The following is a 21,225-nucleotide window of genomic DNA, read 5'->3' on the forward strand; positions in this document are numbered from 1 at the left end:
TTCACCTACTTGTTTATTTATTTGCACCTGTGCGTTGTTTTAGAAAGGATTTACTGTGGCCTTTAACAAGTGTTAAAAATATTAAGATAATGAATTAAAAGTAGATGAGAAGGAAGAAACAGAGCAAGGAAGAGGACATGACTTTAAGACTTAAATTAAGAGTCACGAATGTATACACAGTTGTATGACCCATAAATTTGTCTGTAGGATTGCTAGTAAAAGCCTATGAAGTATATAAATTGGTAAAAATAGAATTTTTCATGTTCTCCTAGAACCGCTGGACTAGAGTTTAGAAGAGTTTGCTTTAGGGAAAATAAATGTATTTTCAAAGCAGTAAGTAAAATGTACTGTATTCATTATCCCAAGCACTGGTATAGGCTAACAATGTGAGTTGATTTAGAAAGGGTAATCAGTTTCATACTAGATTAAACTAACGCATGTGGAGAATATATTAATCTCAAGGTTAATACTATGACACCATACTGTGCTTTCATATGAATGTTCAATGAAGAATACTATCTTAGTCAATTATACTGTTACATTATGATGCTCTTTTATTATTTTCCAAACTTTGATCTTCTTGGGGTTCTTTAAATATTTCCCAATATTTTTCCCATCTTCCTTCCCTAAGTAGGTCATAACTGCACAATGAAACCAAGTAGCATAATCAGTGTGAGTAAACAGCCCATTCATTTTACACTGCTCATTTTCTTTTATGATGACAACATGATATTTTGATTCGTGACCAGTCCATTCTGAGCTGTAGATATGTCTTTCTACTCTGCTTTTGTTTCTACTTAGTTTTATTCAATGTAATCCTGTTTAGATTTATATACATTTTCCCTCCCCAAATATATTAAGCTACTTTTGGCTACATTATATTATATATGCTCTGTGGGTCTTTCCTTTTATCCGGTTCACCAAGAGATGTATACTCATTTTCGCTATGAACTCATTTAAATTACTTTCTCTAAGTAAGGCACTGTGCTAGGTGTTAATGGTGAGGAAAGAGGTAAGCAATGAAGTTGGAGACTAAGCCCCTTTCCTCAAACAGTTACATACTGGTAAGCAATATAGTCTTAGTGACGTACTTGACAACAGCATATAATACCATTGTCTACTTCCCCCATCTTGAGACACACTCCCGATTCCTTCCTGACATAGTCTCCCAATCTTCTTCTTCCTTTTCTGTTGCTGTTTCTCTGTTTCCTTTGCCCATTCATCTCCTTAGACCTGGCTATTAAATCTTGAATGTCTTTAGTGTCTGTCACAGAATTTTTACAGGGGAAGTGAAACTTGCCTATGGCTTTATGTACTTCCTATGACTCCCCAAATTAGAATCTCTAATTTTTACCTCTCCTGGGACTGCAGACCTATATATCCATGGGTGCCAACCACACATGAATGCCTTCCTGAGGTTTACACCTGGAGATCACAAAGACACCTCAAACTCAACACAACCAAAAGGACTGAGGATACTCCCCTCCAAACTGATCCTCCTCTGTTATTCCCTCATTTGGCTAATGGTACCTCCATGCAATTGTAAAAGCCAGAGACATAGGAGGCAACCTGAATATCTCCCTCTTTCTCTCCTGTCATATGCAATCCATTGCTAAGTCTTATTAATTTTAACCCCTACAATTTGCTATCCATTGTACCACCTTCGCCTTAGTCCAAATAATTGTCTTTCTCCTCAGCGTTATAATGACCTCTTAGTTTTCTTCCCATACGTATGTTGACTCCATTCCCAATGTTTTCTGAAATGCAGCCAGAGATTTCTCAAAGCCAAATCTATTTTAAAAGCTAAATTTTATCATTTCACGTTTATGGCTTAAAAACCTTCCATGAATTCTCCTTTGTCCCTTAATATAAACAAAATGTTCAGCATCCTGTAAGACCTACAGAGATGTGGTTTACCCACCTCTGCAACCTCTTCTGATACCATACTATCCTGTCAGTCTGCTCTACATACACATTAGCCTTTTTAGCATTCCTTGCTGTGCCATGCTCCTTTCTGCCATAGGGTTTTTGCACATGCTTTTCCCTTTCCCCAAAATGTTTTCATTCTCTTTCACCTGGTTAATGCCAACTTCTCTCCATATCCCAGCTCCAGTGTGACTTCTGTAGAGCAGCTTTTCATCAACCAAAAAAAATGGGTTCACTTCTTACTGCATCTTCTAATAGCATCTTTTGCTTTTCCTTCAGTGAGTTTTTATGGTTGTAATTTAATCTTTATTTATATGGTCATGTAAACTATATATGTATTTTCCACTAAATTCTGTAATAACAGTGACTGTTTTTACTTACTGTTGTGTATTCATGGCCTAGGACATACAAGTTAGCCAAAAATTAGTAGTTGAATGAATGAGTGGATGAAGGAACACATGAATTATTGTACTATTTTTCAGATATTGCCATATTAAATGGTATGTTTAGCTCTTTTCGAACATTTGATCTGAATGGTAAAGCTCAGGCAGAGGAAGCATGGTCTTGTTGAGGAGGTGGCTTCTAGTATCTTTAGGATAAAACATCTGGGGAGGAAGATGAAAAAGAGTTTTGGTCTCTCAGCTGCTGCTGATAGGCTATTCCACAGGACTGAGGAGAAGAGCTTAGAGATCTTGTACTCGGATGAGGTGCCGAGCTTTAACACAGAGCCAACAGTCAGGGGAGAAGAAATGAGAGCCTTTTAACACCAAAGCTCTTAAGTGGTTGTTCCAGAGTGGGGATGGACAAGCAGCTGGATTATTGAAAAGATTTTTAGAGGGACACCTGGATGGCTCAGCTGGTTAAACATCTGACTCTTGGTTTCAGCTCAAGTCATGCTCTCAGGGTGGTGAGATTGAGCCCCAGTGTCTGACTGCATGCTCGGCATGGAGTCTGCTTAAGGATCCCTCCCTCTTCCTGCTCCTCTGCCCCTCCCTCTGCTCTTTCTCTCCCTCTAAAATAAATAATTCAAATCTTAAAAAGAGAATTTTAGAAAGTCACATGTCTGTGGATCAGTTATTAAAAAATTTTAAAATGTCAGATGAGCTAGATACTTGATATAACTAGGTATTTATTCATATTTTCCCTTTTGTATTATGGTTTAAAGGTATTATATATATAAAAAAGAATATAGTACTGGAGGCAGCAATGAGGTAACAGAAAACTATGGGTTTCCACATTAGATAGACATGATTTGTAGGCTTGTGTAGTTTTGCGAACTCGGAAAGTTTGTTAACCTACATGAACTTTAGTTTCCCTGTATATGAAATGGTTTATATTTTGGTGAAAAAGTTAAAACATGTATATATACAATACAATCTTACAGATGTACTTGCACACAACTTGCAATACCATTCTTTACTTCTTCCTTCTTGAAACATCTTCCTTCCTTAGCTTCCTTCCTTAGCTACTAGAGTCATGAGGATTAATTAAATGAGCTAAAGTGCCTTATCACATAAGTACTCACTCAACAGTCATTCAGTACTGCTGTGTTAGTAAAGAGCTATATGTTTCAGAAAGTGGCAGATTTTATCAGTTACCCTGACATATTCAATGGACTCCCCATAAGTGTGATAAAATGGATAGAATATTGAACCACTTTCTCACTGAGTTTCACTTATCTGAAACATGATGCCAGGGGAGACCTTTCTTGAACTCTCTGTAACAGGTATTTATTATCTGGTAGACAGGGAGCAACAATAGTTAAAGGCTCCAGAGAGCTAACTTCTGTTCCTCAAAAGGGATGACTCAGTGATCACTGAGTCCAGTATCTCAGTGACTCAGGTGCTAGATTAGCACTTCAGGGGGAGTCTGAAAGGGATGGTGGATATGTAATATTTTAAAAATTAAAATTTGACTTTATACGTTTTTAGGAATAGGATATGCTAACCTGTGTAACATTAAAGTGTAGAGTTAGGGCCATGAGTTTGGGTACCAATATCTTTGGGTGATTTGGGGGAAATGGGGTCATCCCATGTAAAAGTTTAATTTTGCTTAAATTAGGAAATAACACCACTGCTCATAGTTTGAGCATCTACCTGCTAAGTTGTACACCAGAAAGTATAGATACAACCAACTCTAAAAAAAAAGGCACCCTTTAAGAGTATCAATCTTGGGGCGCCTGGGTGGCTCAGTGGGTTGGGGCCTCCTCCTTCGGCTTGGGTCGTGATCCCAGGGTCCTGGGATTGAGCCCCGCATCAGGCTCTCTGCGTGGCGGGAAGCCTGCTTCTCCCTCTTCCACTCCCCCTGCTTGTGTTCCCTGTCTCGCTGTGTCTCTCTCTGTCAAATAAATAAATAAAATCTTAAAAAAAAAATTATCAATCTACTATAATCTGGTAGACCACAGAGTTATTAAAAATCAAGGCAAATCCTCTATGCAAGTGTACAGGTGAACCTTGTCTGATTTCTGTTTATTGAATCACCTGTAATTATAAAGATCATAGAGAGTTGCCTACACCCATTATCGAGATAAAATATGTACAAACATTTTCAGTGCTATAACTACATATAATCTGTACACTCTTGGTTAATGTGATGCAGAAAAATATTTGGTGTTGCTTTTTCCTCCTCAAAAGTATTTAAGTTATTTTCCTAGAGAAAGATGACAAAATTGCTTTAACTATTTGTATTTACTTACTTTCCTAGGAAGATTGTGAAGGATCAGTTTTGGATCAGTGCAGCAACACAGGGCTTCTCCTCTGGTTTTTTTTTTCTCACTTTAAGTCTTTTACTCTCAGTTTCTCTTTAGTCATGCCCTTTCCTTTGTTCTCTGAATCATGTAACTTACGGTCTTTGTTATAAATTTGGCCCCATAATCCATGACAGGAACCATCTGGTTGAAATCAGTCCCTAGATCCCTTGAATAACATGGCTCCAATTTGAGAATCAGCCTTGAGACCACAAACTTGATTTTGGGTCATAAAGATGGTATACTCAATCAGGAGGTTGAACACAGTCAAACATACTCAGTGCTGGAAAATACAACTTACCTACCAAATATCAACCAGGTTGAATGGTAAGCGACATGGAGTAGAGGAATAAGCTTAGGTTTTAAAGTCAGAAAGACTTGGATTCAAAGTCCAGTAACCATATTTATTAGCTAAATGACCATTGACTAGTTTCTCAGTATTCCTGAAACAAAGACTGAGATGAATACAAAGTGTCTCTATGCGTGTCTTATTTTAGATCTCCCCAAGAAGCAGACCCTGAGACAAAGATTTAAGTGAAAGTAGTTTTTTTTCTAAGTAGAGGGAACACTGGAAGGAGAGTGGATAAGTGAGACAAGGAAGAAAGACAGCAAATAAAGGTTCATTTTATCAAGCCAACTACTGAGGGAATAACCAGAACTTAAACCTTCTGGGGAAATTCTTGGGGCCTGTGTGGAAGGCATATACATGAGAGTTATCCTACCAAGGGAGCAAGGATGCGGAGGTATTTACGTGGCAACTTCCATCAGTTGAATTTGAAGGCTGCTCTGGGACTGTGAATTCACTGGCACTTCCGACTTGTCTTGCCAGAAGGCAGAGAAATTCAGGCCACATCAACTGGGTGGTTGGTAAGGGCAAGAGAACATGGTGACATTGACAACATCTGCTTTGGTGTACACCTTACACTACTGAAATCCACTCATTATCCATGTTAAGTTCTCTGAGTCTTAACATTCTTCAGAGTGATGGCTGGTCAAAACATCTCTTTAAAAAAAAGTATTATTGCCATGGAGTTCATGGGACAAGCTAGAGTATCCTCTAATACAATTATTCCTGAGTCTGCAAGGGATGATCATCATCACATCCCTCTACCACTTATTCCATCTTCCCCTTACCCTTGACCATCGCATCGGATGATTTACCTTACTTGCTCAATAGAGTCACTGAGATGTTCGTCCATGAAGGGTTGAACCCCTGACTACCATTCCTTTATCAGAATGTTGTTACTTCTGTAGGCTGTTTGTGGTTATTACATGAGGGCGTCAAGAGATGCCCTGGTGAATCCCTTGAGTCACAGACGTACACTTCCCTGCTCCCTTTATGGAGTAGCAACTCCCAATTCCTCAGTGTTAATTAGGGTTCATTACTCTTGCCAGTAGAGTAACTCTTTCTTTCCCTGCTAGATTGCTGGCATCATAATCCACAAATGACCAGATGGCAGGTGTAATATTACAAGTTTAGTGGAATTCTTGATGGTACCCTGATAGAAGTATACATACTCCAACTCACCCCACAGTGGAAACCAGGACCTCTACTCCTACATGACCTATGGGGAGTTAGGGAATAGAAAACACACATTCCCCCAAAGGATCATCAGGAGCGCTGATGAGAGGGGCCCCTTGGTACTTTCACTCTTCACACCGAGACTCATGTAGTTTATCTGTTAGGGACATAGTACTATATAATGGCTATTGGTTCAAAGTAAATATTAGATTCTGAAGAACAGTTCCTAAACATTATTGGGTATTATCCTCAAGCTGTGCATTTTAGAGCCCATTCCAGTGTTTTTCTAGTCTGACAGCATCTGCATGAAACAAATATGGTGGGATCAGTAAATCCCATGGTCATGCAGCCTGAACATATTACAGAGACTTCTCTTGCCCTACACCTCATGCACAACTATGATTGGAAGTCAGGCTGGTGTATACTGATAGAGCTAAGATTTTTCTTTTTTTAACTTTCTACTGCAGTATGATTTCATACTAAAAAATTGCAGTAATTGCAAGTGAACTACCTGATAAGTTTCCATAAAATAAACACACCCAAATACAGCTCAAATTTTGCATGATGAGTCTATAAAAATAATTTGTTAGTTTCATAACCAGTAATGATTGAACTCTATTATTATATCACTCCTTACTCCCAGGACTTGAAAAATTCTTTAGGCTAATTCATGCCCCAGAAATGTAGCACTTATTAGAGTATAAGCCTAATAAAACCCAGGCATAAATTCATTCTGTCTCCCAATACAAGCTTTATGAGTTCCAGTGGATTTATAAATTTTTGTTCTCTTTTTTGTATTATAGTGGAATTCAACATGTACATATTTGAAACATATATATAAAATATATATATATATGTATAAAATTTCCCTTTCTGTCATTTTTTTGTGAGGCTAATCTCACTTTCACAGCTCCACCAGCTCAAAGGATGAGGGAACATATGCTTCTCCATATGCCTAACACAGACTCCTCAATGCATTTATTACTCGGAGCTTAGTGATTGAGGAATGTTTGTAATATTTTATTTTTCCTCATAGTGAGTCATTCTACTGTACATTTCAAAATCTGTGATAAGTTGAAAAATCCAAGAATGGAGGTACCTTTCAACAAACAGCTTCCCATCTGGAAAATGAGAGGTTTTATTTATAACCAGGTATTCAGATGTGGTGGTATGAAATGACCTTCAGATTATTTTGTTTTATTACATGTCTAAAGGGCAGAGCAAATACACTCACCCCTCCAATCCACTCTCCACACTGTAGCCAGATCAGGAAACCCATCTCCCTTAAACTCTTCGACTGATCCCAAATCCCCATTTTGACTAATGAGGCCCTCCACGATCTGGCTCCTATCTCCTTCTTCATATTGTCTCTCAATAACCCCTCCCTTCTTTCCTACACTCCACCAAACTGGATCTTTCAGTTTATTAAATGCATCCTGAAATCAGCCACGACTCAAGCAAAATATATAGGTAGGAAATGTTTAAAAGTTAAGTTGCTTTTAATATATAGTTTACTATCAACTAGCTGCTTTTCATCTGTTGAACCCCAAGCAAGTTCCGAGAAGTCAGCACTTGGGGTTTAGGTTGGGATTAGGGACAGCCGTTGTAAGGATTTGCCTCAGTGTTTCAGTCCAAAGGGTGGAGCCCTCCTTTGGCACTATGTTGGGAACATCTGCAAGAGCCGACTGGTCTGGGAGTACCCAAAGTTATTCAGAACTCCTCAAGTGACGGACTTGATTCCTCTGGCATGAGAGTTAAGTTTTAACTCATTGCTTCTCTCTTCACCACCCACCCAGGGAAGGAGCTGGCCTACCTCACACTGACCCACCAATCTCCCAGGAGTTTCTCTGTTTTCAGTTATGTTATCAGACATTCTCACTTGGGAAGTTTGAGTTGGTCCAAAGTTCATGTGAGGCTGAAAGATTTTGAGCATCATCACGTTGTGAGATGTACCTATGCCAAGCCAAGCCAAGCCAAACCAAGAGGAGGTGCTTTGAAATTTCACTTTGTATCTTCAGATCCTCTCACTTTTGCTTAAATCAGCCTTTTGACAAAGTATCCTCTTTTTTTTTTTTTTTAAGAGTTTGCCTACCCATCTGTGATCATATGAGTCAATCAGCTAACATTTACAGAGCCCTTAAATGTGCTTTGTTTGCCAGGAGGAGCTTTGGGATATAAAACAAGTGTCCTGACAAAGCTTGACTCTAAAGTAGACAGATAAAGCTTTAACTGATGGAATAATAAAGTGCTAAAATGTGTATAATGCCACAGGTGCTTTAATTCAGAATGAAACTCCTATGCTGAAAAATTTTTAGTGACGGGGATGCCTGGGTGGCTCAGTTGGTTAAGCCGCTGCCCTCGGCTCAGGTCATGATCCCAGGGTCCTGGGATCGAGTCCCACATCGGGCTCCTTGCTCATCGGGGAGCCTGCTTCTTTCTCTGCCTCTGCCTGCCACTCTGCCTGCTTGTGTTCTCTCTTTCTCTCTCTGACAAATAAATAAATAAAATCTTAAAAAAAAATTTTTAAATGATGATTACACAGGGAAAGTGATATTTTTGCTGCAATTTGAAGGATGGGTAGGGTTAAGATAAGTAAAGGATTGTAGGGAGTTCAATGGGTGGGTGGCAGCCAAGGTGAATCTGTCTGAGCACAGAGGCACAAAGAGAAAAGAAATGATACCAACTAGATCTGTCCCTACTGCCTATGCTCTAGGAAGTACTGCCCACCGCGGTGGTTCTCACACCTGAGTGGGCATCAGAGTCTTTTAAAAGGGGCTTATTAACACACAGATTTCTGAAACACACACAGATACACACAAACAGATTTCTGGGATGAGGCCTGGGAATTTGCATTTTTAACAAGTTCTCAAGTGATGCTGATGCTGCTGGGCGCAAATTTTGAAAACCACTGGCTAGACTATGCTAATAATTGGATGGTTCATCACTCAATAAATGTTATCTGGAAATTATGTTGCAAATCCCCTCTCTCAGTGATACCCTTTGTTCTGCTTCATTCCTCTCCTAAGCATATGGTGTTCTCATTCACACCTTTCCATTTGAGTCACATCATTCCTTCCCAACACCACCTTATTCCCACAACCCTTATGGTCACAACCAGATTGAGTTCCATCATTTCCTGCCATTTCTGTTGTGGTGGTTGTAAGCTCATTTTGGATGTTGTGATCTTTAGCCAATCTAAACTTTGAGATCTTAAAAGGAAAAAGCAAATAATGTTATCAGTTTTCAGTTTCTACTTTTACTTTCTTATCTCTTGCCAATTCATTGGTAAATTAATGTAGTAATGTGGAGATCTGATTTGATTTTCTACTCAACGCTGATGATCATTTCCCAAGTAGAAGCTTATTTGCCTTGGAATTATTTCTCTTTGATGAAATGATTACCCAAGTAGGTAGCAGTGTGACTGTTAAAGTGGTTCTGATAATTGCATGTTGATTTAAGGCTTTATGTATTAAATAATTAGATTATGGTTGACCCTTGACAGAAGCTTTGAATTCTTTTAGTTTTATCAGCAATCACAATACATGGCAAATTACAAAGTAGTCTGAAACCCACCGTAAATTTCTTTCCATGAATAATGAAAGGAGTTAATAGTACATAGTAGGTACTCGTGTATTTGGTAAATGAACAAATAAATGTATTTAAAATAAATGCATAAATAATTTTAATTTGCTCCATGAAACAAAACCAGACACAGTCTTGTGAAATATAGGCATGGTTATTTTGTATCAGTTTTAAATTTGGCAGGCTACCAAACGTTAATTTGCTTTTAGCTAGTTGAGATTAAATGTAATTCCTTCCCAGAGCAACCCTAAAGTAAGCAAGCATGAAAGCATTTTCAGAGTAATCTGGGAGGAATTGACATTTAAAGGAGTTAGCATTACATCTGTACTTTAAGGCTATTAATTTCACAGATAAATTAACTTCATTATGCTATCTTTATCTTGCATTTTGAAAGGACTCCATCATCTGGAGGACTAACAGCCGAGGGTCGATTGAAACTGCTCTTATCCCAGCCAGGTTGTAATTGGAACCTGCTTCTAGAAACCCTACTGCATGACGATGGTCTTTTACTGAGAATCCTGCTGAAGAGCTCAAGTGAGTATTTGTAGTTACAAAAATGTCCTCAGAAAACTCAGTCATTGCTCAAGTTGAATGAAATTTTTTTGTCCTACTTGGACATTGGCAAAGGGATGTAAGCCAACTTCATTAGATCCACTGTCAGTGGGGTTAGCAGCAAAGAAAATACTAGATCGGTTTGTACATCTACTGAAAGGATTCTTTTTCAAGACCTCCGAATGAGGGAACGTAATATGTTTTATGTGGTGCTAGTCTATCAAAACTATCATTACCTAGGAATCTATTAATACCTGGGGTTTGAAATACTAAAGAAAATTATGCAAACATAGTTGTATGTCCAAAACAGAAGTCTCAACCAGATCTACAAGAGAGAGATTCAGAGACAGATCATTAGAACTATGCTAGAAATTTCAGTAGATCATGGAGAGGGCTTACTTAATTTATAAACAAGCAAACTGTGGCTTACAGCCATGTCCATTGGGACATGGAGAAGTAATCATGGGAAAAGTATGAATGGAGGGACGCCTGGGTGGCTCAGTTGGTTAAGTTGGTTAGGCTCAGGTCATGATCCCAGCGTTCTGGGATTGAGTCCCACATCGGGCTCCTTGCTCGGCGGGGAGCCTGCTTCTCCCTCTGCCTCTGCCTACCACTCTGTCTGCCTGTGCTCGCGCTCTCTCTCTCTAACAAATAAATAAATAAAATCTTTTTTAAAAAAAAAAAGTATGAATGGTAACTGAAGAGTAATAGAAGACCATGTTTCTCTTAATTAGACTTTCTTTTTTTCCCAGTAAGTGCTATTTTAGAGAACGGTAAGTAAAAGTTATGCCAATCTAATTATATTCCAGTGCTCTCCTGATATATCTATGAAGAGTTTTCTAACCATTTTCACACATCCCTACACATTTCTCCTATTCTATACCACATGGGAGGCCAGATTAACTTTATCAATCATAGCTTCACTATCGGTTTCCCACCTCACAATCTTTTTTTTTTCTAGCTCTCTGTACCCTGCAGGACCAAATTTCCATCCTTCTGCCATTCAAATGTGACCCTCAACTAGTTTTCTTACCTTCCTCCCCCACCCCCGCTATTCACTTGCATGTGTGCACATAGACACACATACACATAAGCATATTCATTTCAGCCATTGTCTCCAATGTCCTGTGCACATGCTCCACCCTTGTCTCAACCATTTTTCCTACTTGAAAGACCCTCTGTAGACAATCCAGTCTCTACCCGTATCCAAGGACCAGTCGATGTTCCAGATCTTTGAATGCTCTGGTTCACACTGATCTCTTCCTCTCCCGAACTTCTTCATTACCTTGGCTGCTTATTTGCCCTTATGATATGCTGCCTTATAGTGTTATTATATATGCATATAAATGAGGCAAATGTCACCAGGCCCTATCAGCCTGTCATTATACAAATGAGGCTCATAGCATTCCCCTGTCCAGATGGCTCCTGTCATTTCTGGAAATTTTTGGTTTCTCAGATCTGCTCACAGCCAGTTCCTCATATTCTCTCCCATTGACCTTGATGCTTGCTACCCAGAAGCCACTTAGGGGAGGTGCTTTACTTCTGAACCCCTAGTGAGAATATTGCTTATTCCTAGGTGCTCTCAAATTCATCCAATCTTGTGGTGCCCAAGATCACTAAAGCTTCTCGTCTCACTGTGTTCCAAGGAGAAGTCCAGAGCTGACTCCTCTCCCAAATCCTCAATCTGACTTTATTCCCTTAGCCCCCACACAGTAGCGTTTGGGCCTCAAATCTCGCAAAGTTGACCTGAAAGCAATTTCTTTAACTTCAGACTCTAAGGCCACTCTCCTTAAGAGAAAACTGGCATAAGGGAAATTGCTTCCTTGAGTAGCCAACTTTTATTGTTTGCTTATTAGGCATCAGGCATTGCACTAAGCACTTCAAATTTGATTCTTTTTTTCTCTTTTTAAAAAAACTTATTTATTCTGAGAGAGAGAGAACACACATGTGTGCACCTCTGAGCATGAGCAGGGTGAGGAGAGGCCAAGGGAGAGAGAGACTCTCACACAGGCTCCATGCCCAGTGCAGAGTCCCTCCCAGGGCTTAATCTCACAGCCCTGAGTTCACGACCTGAGCCAAAATCAAGAGTCAGATGTTCAACTAACTAAGCCATGAAGCGCCCCAACATTTGATTCTTATAACCTAATAAAGTATTTAGTTTTGTTTTCCTCATGTTAAAAATAATGACATTAGAGTTTAAGGTAATGTTACTTGCCTAGAGACTCACAAAGCTGATAAATGGTGGGTAAGCGTGGATTCTGAACCCAGCCAGAACTTTCTGTCCCCTGCCCTTCCTATACAAATATTCAGACAAATTAAATTGTGGAGTGGACTAGAGGTGTCTGGAAGAACTGTTATCTGCCCACTCTCAAGGTTGAATTAACCATGACATCCCAATGCACGTGTATTTAACAGCATTGGACAAGCAATGCTCAGTTAGAATAGAAAATACAAAGCTTTCCTTAAACTTCGTATTCTGGGCTTTCAGGCAAGGTGGCTGACGTGGATAGTATCTGACATGGCTGCAGAGTCACCTAATGTCATCGGTAAAACTCACGGCCATGGTCCCAGCAGGGAAATGGTCTCCTCTTGATAGAGTTTTGTAGAGCAGCCTGGAAAATCAATTGCGACCAAACCTTTCAACTACGCTGATTTGGCAACCACACATAGCAATCGCAGTTGTGAATATCTAACCATGTTTTCTTACAAATGTATGCCACCTTCACTTACCAAAAATATTACATCCACCTTCTGACACATATAACATAATGTGGTTTTTGAGAAACTTTTAGTAATCCAAGTTTACTTATATTATGTTACCTTCAGTTGTGGTTCTTATGGAGTGTGGAAGGGTATTTGTCCCACCTGCTCAAATATCTATCATTTTTTCAAAGGCTGTTAGGTGTTTGATCAAGGTTACATAGCTGTTCTGGTATCGTCTTGTAAGGAATTTTGTTAGCGACTGCAAATACCATAAGAATGAAGTGACAGGGGGCGCCTGGGTGGCTCAGTGGGTTAAGCCTCTGCCTTCAGCTCAGGTCATGATCCCTGGGTCCTGGGATCGAGCCCCGCATCCGGCTCTCTGCTCAGCAGGGAGTCTGCTTCCCTTCCTCTTTCTCTCTGCCTGCCTCTCTGCTTACTTGTGATCTCTGTCAAGTAAATAAATAAATAAATAAATCTTTAAAAAAAAAAAAAGAATGAAGTGACAGAATTTACTAATCAATTGATTGACTTACTAAGCTCCAGTGGAAGTCTTGTCACTTTAAGTTAGAAACAATATACTTAGGGAATCTTATTAACTAGACTAAGATGGAAATTGTTACGTATATAAAAATAAATCCATCTTATGATGTACTATATGCTGGCTAACTGAACATAATAAAAAATAAATTGTACTATTTTTTGTGTAACTTTTCATTTCATTTGATTAGAAGTCTCAGAGTATTTCAGAACCATTTGTTAATTTAGAAAAGCAAAATTATGAAATAAGATATGTTGAATTAGATGTTTTATCAACTTTTTATTGGAGAATTTTCCTTTATAAACAGGGCCTTTCTGGTCTCATTGATAAAACTGAACTGTTAAATTGGCTCAGGAAAAAAAAATAGATTTTTAGTACATATTTCCATTATACATTTAAAAAAAAAGTTCTCCTTGTCTAATGAGCAATTATTAAATTCTGTGAGGTATAAAATGTTTTAGATAGACAACCATATATTATAAAGATTAAAACACATGCAGTTAATCACTCTTATGTCTGTAACTTTTGGTTTTGCTCTGTGAAAGTGATTTATCAGAATTTCTATTTTTTTTTTCAAATTCGCAGACCCAAATGGAAATGATTGTCTTGTTGTATGAGATGCAACCTCACTGAGAGGGGAAAATAGCAAAATTTAATAAAGGAATGGTTAAATTTTAATTTATAATATATGCTTCATAGGCTCCAAACTTCTAGGAAGTGAAATCATGTTTTTGCCATGGATAATAATTCCTCCTGTATCAAAATATGTAGCATTTTGGGGCACCTGGGTGCCTCAGATGGTTTGGCATCTGCCTTTAGCTCAGGTCCTGGGATTGAGCCCCACATTGGGCTCCTGGCTGGCTCAGTGGGGAGCCTGCTTCTCCCTTTCTCTCTGCCTTTCCCCCTGCTTGTGTGCTCTCTCTGTCTCTCTCTCAAATGAATAAATAAAAAAGCCTTTAAAAAAAAGTGTAGCATTTTGAAGGAGTGATTACACTGCTAAAACTTGATGAAAATAAACTGATTTCACATGGGGGTTGGTTTCTGACATTCTTTGGGTACAGTTCAGTTGGCATTAGAAGGTAATGTTTGTTGGTTTTGTTTTTAAGAAAGGCCATCTTAAATTTGAGGGAAATTACAGAGGTCAATTACAGAGGTTTACAGAAGATTTTGAAGTTTTAAGATACTATTTTGGATTATTGACTTTAAAAACTAGGGTGATGGTTTCAGTAATTACTTCACTAAGACCCCATGGCCAAACCAGTTTCTTACTTGCAGCATCAAAGGAACAAATATTTGGCAATTCCCCATTTGTTAACAGGTGGCCTTTTCCTGTTAGTGACACTTGAATGAAGTGTGACTAACATTCTTTCCTTTGCCCATTGCCCCAAGAATGATTCCCAGTGAAACTTCTTGGCTTTTGGCAATTTTCACTTGTAATATAACAACAAGCAAGCAAATACATAATATTTAATATGTTCCAGACATCTTTTCTAAGTGCTTTAAATGTGTTTATTCACTGAATCCTCATAACAACTTCGTGTAGTAGGAACAATTTTCATCTCCATTTTAGAGGTGAAGAAACTGAGACGCAGAGAAATTAAGTCACTTGACCAAGTGACATGAGACTGGCAAAGCAGGCTTTGATCCAGACAGCTGGCTTCCGGAGGCTGTGCTTTCCCCACCACGCCACACGGCATCTAGGCAGAACCGGAGGAAGTTTCCCAAATTGTGGAGTTGCACAATTCCTGGGAGCTGTCAGGAACCTGTATAGTGCATAATTCTGATAGTACTGTTCATACTTTCAACCTTGTAACAAAGTGCTTGAAGGTATTCGAGAAGCAGACCTACATAAAACTCTAGAAAAAGAGCTGCTACCACTAAAAAGGGATGGTTGGCTTAAAATGAATGAATCCATTCAAATTCCGTTATTTTACAGTTAATATTTTCCTGATCTTTTGGATAATGAGAGGGTTGTTATGGCAGAAATTCGGTGTTTTGGTGTATACTGTGTGTGCGTGTGTTTTGTTTTGCTTGAAAAGTATAACCAAAGTGATGTTTTCTAACTGTCTTGAAGAAGATGACCAAAAGTAAAAATATGCTGCCTCTTGATACCCTTAGTGAATCTAACGTGGATGTCCTAAGCTGCTTTTGCTAGTGATGACATCTGTACTCTGATTTGTTCCATCTTTTCTTCACTGGTTTTGTACTCTATTCATATTAGGAACAGTAGAACCTTATTTGTTTGTTTTTGTCCCAGTCTTTTCAAACCACGGATCCTGTCCTAGAATGCCGATGGACTGACTAGCTGAGAATATGGATGGGCTCCAAAGAACTCTTACAGTCCCAGAATCAGTTACCACCTAGGGTCTGCTGAGTCTCCTTGAGGGTGTGCTGCTGGTAGAGTATTATGTAAAGCAAAGCTTCTTGCCTTTAACCTGCAAACACATCATCTTGGGAGCTTGTTAACACTGCAGATTCTAGGATGCTGGGGTGGCTCATTTGGTTAAGCGCCTGCCTTAGGCTCAGGTCATGATCCTGGGGTCCTGGAATGGAACCCGCAATTGGGCTCCCTGCTCAGTGGCAAGCCTGCTTCTCCCTCTCCCTCTGCCTGCAGCTCCCCCTGCATGCACTCTGTCTCCGTCAGATAAATAAATAAAATCTTAAAAATAAAACAAACAAACAAACAAAAAACAGAACAAAAACAAAAACTGCAGATTCTGATTCAGTAGGTTTTAGGATGGGGCCTGAGACTCTGCATTTCTCACAAGCTCCCATGTGATGCTGCCCCTGCTGCTACTGATCCCTGGACCACGTTGTATGGACAAGGCTATCCAAAAAGGTATCTGTTGCTACAGAGGGCAAACAAATTTGACTAGGTGGCCTGTCTTACCGTTGTATTCCTGACTTTTGAAGAGACAGAATTTACTTAAGAATATTTATAAACCATTTTATCAAGAAGTTCACAGCAATCAGAAAGCTTGATCTTACCAAATACAGATCTGATACTGTCACTCCCCTGCTAAATCCCTTTAGTGGCTTCCCCCTACTTACCAGGTAGGGACCCTGAGACATGAGCAATGCCCGTTGTGCTCTGGCTGTGGCTCATATGTCCAACGTATTGTGTCCTGCTTCCTCCAGCTTAGCATGCACATTCTGGTCTAGGCTGTACATCCTAGATCTGTATATTTATAACAGCAAAGTCCCTGCAGAAGTGTCTTCAGGAAAGAGGCAGCTACTGTTAATACCAAGAACCTTTCACTTGACCCATATGCCAAGTTCTTTTCTGCTGCAGAACCTTTGAAATGTTGTGGGGTTCTGTGCCTTGAATCTCTTTCCTCTCTGTTTTCCTGGCAGCTGTGAATCATCTTTCAGCTCAAATATTACTTCCTAGGAAGTCACCTTTGGTCGTTCTGTAAGGTCCCACTGTAATTCCTTTTGTAGTGATTTACATAGTTTTTAAGTGAATGGTTAATGGACATAATTGGGTATTTAATGTCTGTCTCAGCTGCTACAAGTTCCAGAAGGGCAGGGATGGGTCACCACTGTATACCGGGGCTTGGTCTAGTCCCCCACACTTCAGACTGATACTAAGCATGTAGAACATGCTTCAAAAGCATCAATTGAATGAACGAATGGAAGCCAGTTAAATTTCCATGAAACAGTTCTGTTTCATTCATTTTTAAATGGAATGCTAATATGGACATTATACGTTCATTTTGAGGCTTAGGACAGTAAATATTTATAAAGTACCATTGTTTGGCACTTAGTAAGTACTTAATTTGTATTCAGTTCTTTCCTTCTCTTATACTGGATGCCTGGAAGAATATGCCTGATGTATTTTTCTTCTCCCATCACTCCTGTGGCCCAATTCAATGGTCTCTCCCTCCGCTTGTCAGTAACTCTGCCCTCTGTCTAAGCGTACATTTAAATACCTTCTAGGAAGTGGGGCTTCTCCTTTGACACCTGTGTGTCTGAGAAGGTATTGCCCGAGCAGCTGTCAAGATGCTAGGTTATGAAGATGAGAACTGGGCCAAATAAATATTCCCAGGTTCTAAATATTACAACACTCTTTGAGAACCTTCACATGCAGCTTGGGAGACTGGTAGCATGAATTTTGCTGTAATGCTTCTCCTATGTAGAATCAAATTTAATCTGGCTTGACAGTGGCTGAAATATTTTATATTCTATCTCTTGATGGCACCTAGAAAATGTCTAATATAACTACAGGAACATGTGTCTTCTTTAGTAGTTAATGTGCTTCTAGTGTTAGCGTGCAAAATGATTGGGCATTATATTACAAGTGATACTATTATCATGAATTTATGTAGCATCTTTTTCCCCAACAACTCAAAGCGATTTAAAGTATTATTTCCTTTATGACCCTTGGATTATTAGGACCATTTTATAAATGATGAAACGTTGATACAGAGAAATTGAATAAATTGCCCACTTGATGTTTAAGAGGTCCTTGTTAGAAGAAAGAAGGGCCATTATTTTGTGACAGTATATCTATTGTTTTTAAATGAATTCTAAAATAAAAAACTCAGACTTTGTGAAGGTATTCATTCTTAGAAATAAGAAGCAATGTTCTTCTGAATTAATTTCTGAAAATGTTTGGTTACTTGGTTTTATAAGTATGTTTTCCATTTGACTAATATTTAATGGGCCTTAACTAGGTACAAGGCACTGTTATCTGGAGAATACAATGGTAAGTGTTACATGCCACATCGCGTTTGTATTTGGGGGAATTAATTGCTGGGGGAAAATTGGAGAGGGCAGACCTTATAAAGTAAAGAAATTAGGTTAAGTTCGCTGCTAATAAGTACCATGGAGTGCTTTTCTAAAACAGAGTGACTGAGGAAAGATTGACAGATTGGGTGATAGGCAGAGGCTGCCCTGAGGAGTGGACACTGACTCTACTTATAGGTTTTTTGGGAGTAGTTAGAGGATGTTTTTCAGTATTAGATATTCGGAATATATGTACACTTTCTTCCAATATTCTGGAATAGGAGCCAGCAAACGTTTTTACCAAGGGCCAGATAGTAAATATTTTAGGCTTTGTAGACTGTGACATCTCTGTCACAACTACCAAACTCTACCACTGGGGCATACAAAAGGTTACAGGCCACCGTAAGTGAAGGAGCTTGGCTTTGTAGGGGAGGAACTAGTTTTCGTCAGCTGTCTTAGGGTTCCTGATTGTGTTTAAAAATTTAACTGACAAACACACATTAACAGGAGAAAAAGTGTAGAAATTTATTTAGTTCAAATTTTACATGACACAGGAGCCTTCATAAGGACATGAAGACCCAAAGAAACAATTTAACTGGAGTATTTTTATGTCAGGTTTGTTTAAGGAAGAGGAGACAGTCATGGAGAAACATGATAGGTCAAAGAGTATAAAGTAAATGTAGTAAGTTGGGGGAAGCTTAGCAAGGCCTACTTGTTAGGATCCTTCTTAGTGTCCTTGGACTTGGGAGATAAGGATGCTCCTATCCTCCCGGTATAGAGAGGGCACCTGTCACATGTAGATTTTATGAGCTGTTTCAGGAGCAAAGAGCAGGGGGAAGGTCAGAGTGACCTTTCTGCTTCTGCTGTTTTCTCACACTCCCTCAACCTCAAATAGTATGTTGAGTACCTTATTTGAGGTAGCATGTCTGATTCCCATCAGCTGTATTCCAAAGAAGGTTTATTTACGCACACTGAAATTTGAATTGCACATAATTTTGTGTGTCACAAAGGATATCCTATTCTGATTTTTTTCAACCATTTAAAAATGTGAAAACCATTCTTAGCTTGTAAGCTGTGCAAAAACAGGCACCAGTCTAGATTTGTTCCCTGAGCTTGCCAACCCTTGTTCTAGAATATTGTGTGGCACCCAAGCTCCCACGGTGGCTTCATCACCTCTCTGCACTGTAGTCATTTGGAGAGGAGACCTGCATATAGCATTAGCATGGCACTTTTAACTTCTCTCCCAAGGTCTGGGTAGACATTTTCACTGGGTAGATAGGCTTGGTATCGCCTACAGAAGGAATTGCCCTTCGAAATAGCTTTAACTGGGTTTGACAATATATGGACATCTAGGGACCTTGTGTATCAGGGAGCTCAAAACTTATCCCTTACTACCTAGGGCTGCCACCTACAGAATTGGTCCAATTAGTCCACCTATGCTTAGAGGTCATCAGATCCTGCCCAAAGTATCATGGTGTTTTCTTGGTGCAACTTGCTTAAAGGGCGATTGCCCATTTAAGAGTGAAGAATGATTTAAAAAAAAAAAAAAGAGTGAAGAGTGATAAGATGTTAACGAGGCCATACCTTACTTAAATAAACCGGGTATGTATAACTTGGAGAAGAAAAGCCTAGAGGAGGCAGGAGAGCTAGCCTCATATGTTTTAAATATTCATGTGAGAAGAAAGAAAAGTAGGCTGTCCAAGTCAGCAAGTATAAATACTTGGGAATAAGTTAAAAGGAGATGGATTTTGGCTGTCACTCTGTCAGTCAGAAAACCTGAATTCTCATCCCTAATTGTACTTGAGGAAATTGTTTACAACTCTGTGCTTCTTTTCTTTATCAACCAAAGAGATAGAGTTGATTTCTGTAGTCCTTTCTGATAACAGTGTTCTATATGTTTCTTAAAAATGCCAGCTTGGTAACTTGAGCTGCCCAGCAGAGGGACAGGCTGTCTGGTTGGTAGTGGAAATCCTACCACTGAAAGTATTCAAAAAGAGGGAGGTCACAATTGTCACAGATACTAGAGGACTTTTTATTCATTCACTCAACAAATGTTTACTCATTTGTTGACCAAATATTTACTGACTTCTCTGTAAGGTGCCTGCCAGCCATACAATTTCATTGTGTTTCTTATTCAGATATTTAGAACTTGGTATGTATCTGTGGGTTAAGAATCAGTTTTTGAAGACCTGTTTTGTCTGTGCTTTGTTATCCTTGCCAGTGTCCAACTGGTAAGAATCCTTCTCTCCTCCAAAATGATTCAGTTGAGTTAAAATTAAATTCAACTTTGGTGACAGGATTTCTTTTCAAATTGGCAATCTCCTTACTCAGAGTAACCCTTTGTACTTCTACCTTGCTTCCTTTTTCCATTGGTACTGCTCACTTTAATTTGCAAACCTAAAGGGCTTGAAGTTAATTTAAGAGTGTATTTGTAAACATTAGTGCCAGGATTTCTAGATTCAGTTTTATGGAATAGTAGTCCTGCTAGATGTAATACTAAAAAGGGTTTTATTGTAAAAAAATGCTTAAAAAAAACACTATATACTAAAATCCCTTCTTGGCGAGGCACAGGGCTTATGAATAATTAAAGGCTCTGAGAAATCCTGCAGAAAACCAAAGTGTTTGATATTGAAGCTAGCACTTCCAGAACATACGCACTGCTAACCATTAACATCCCATGAAAGGGACTTTGGAGAAAGTCTTACCTTGTGAAAAGCATAGAGAAGAACTCTAGAAGATACAGATAGATAAAGATAAAACTCTTTTGCAGAGGTTTGCCTATCTACACTTACAAATTTGTAGATATTGCAAAATAATTTTTTTAATTTATTTATTTGTCAGAGATAGAGCCACAAGTGGGGAGGGGGGGCGGCGGGGGTGGAAGGCAGAAGGAGAAGCAGGCTCCCCGATGAGCAAGGAGACCAATGT

General features: G+C 39.1%; 1 protein-coding gene across 1 annotated transcript in view; it reads left to right on the top strand.

Annotated features, from left to right (window-relative positions):
- KIAA0825 overlaps window positions 1–21,225 on the top strand; it is a gene marked incomplete at its 3' end in the record, with an annotated part of 203,430 nt that overhangs the window by 151,487 nt on the left and 30,718 nt on the right. Inside the window, exon 13 of the mRNA XM_080804280.1 lies at window positions 10,171–10,310. Within this exon, the coding sequence (XP_080660406.1) occupies window positions 10,171–10,310 (140 nt within the window). The remainder of the gene's footprint in view (window positions 1–10,170; window positions 10,311–21,225) is intronic.

Source organism: Martes martes (assembly GCF_963455335.1).
Source record: "Martes martes genome assembly, chromosome: 5".
Lineage (NCBI taxonomy): Eukaryota > Metazoa > Chordata > Mammalia > Carnivora > Mustelidae > Martes > Martes martes.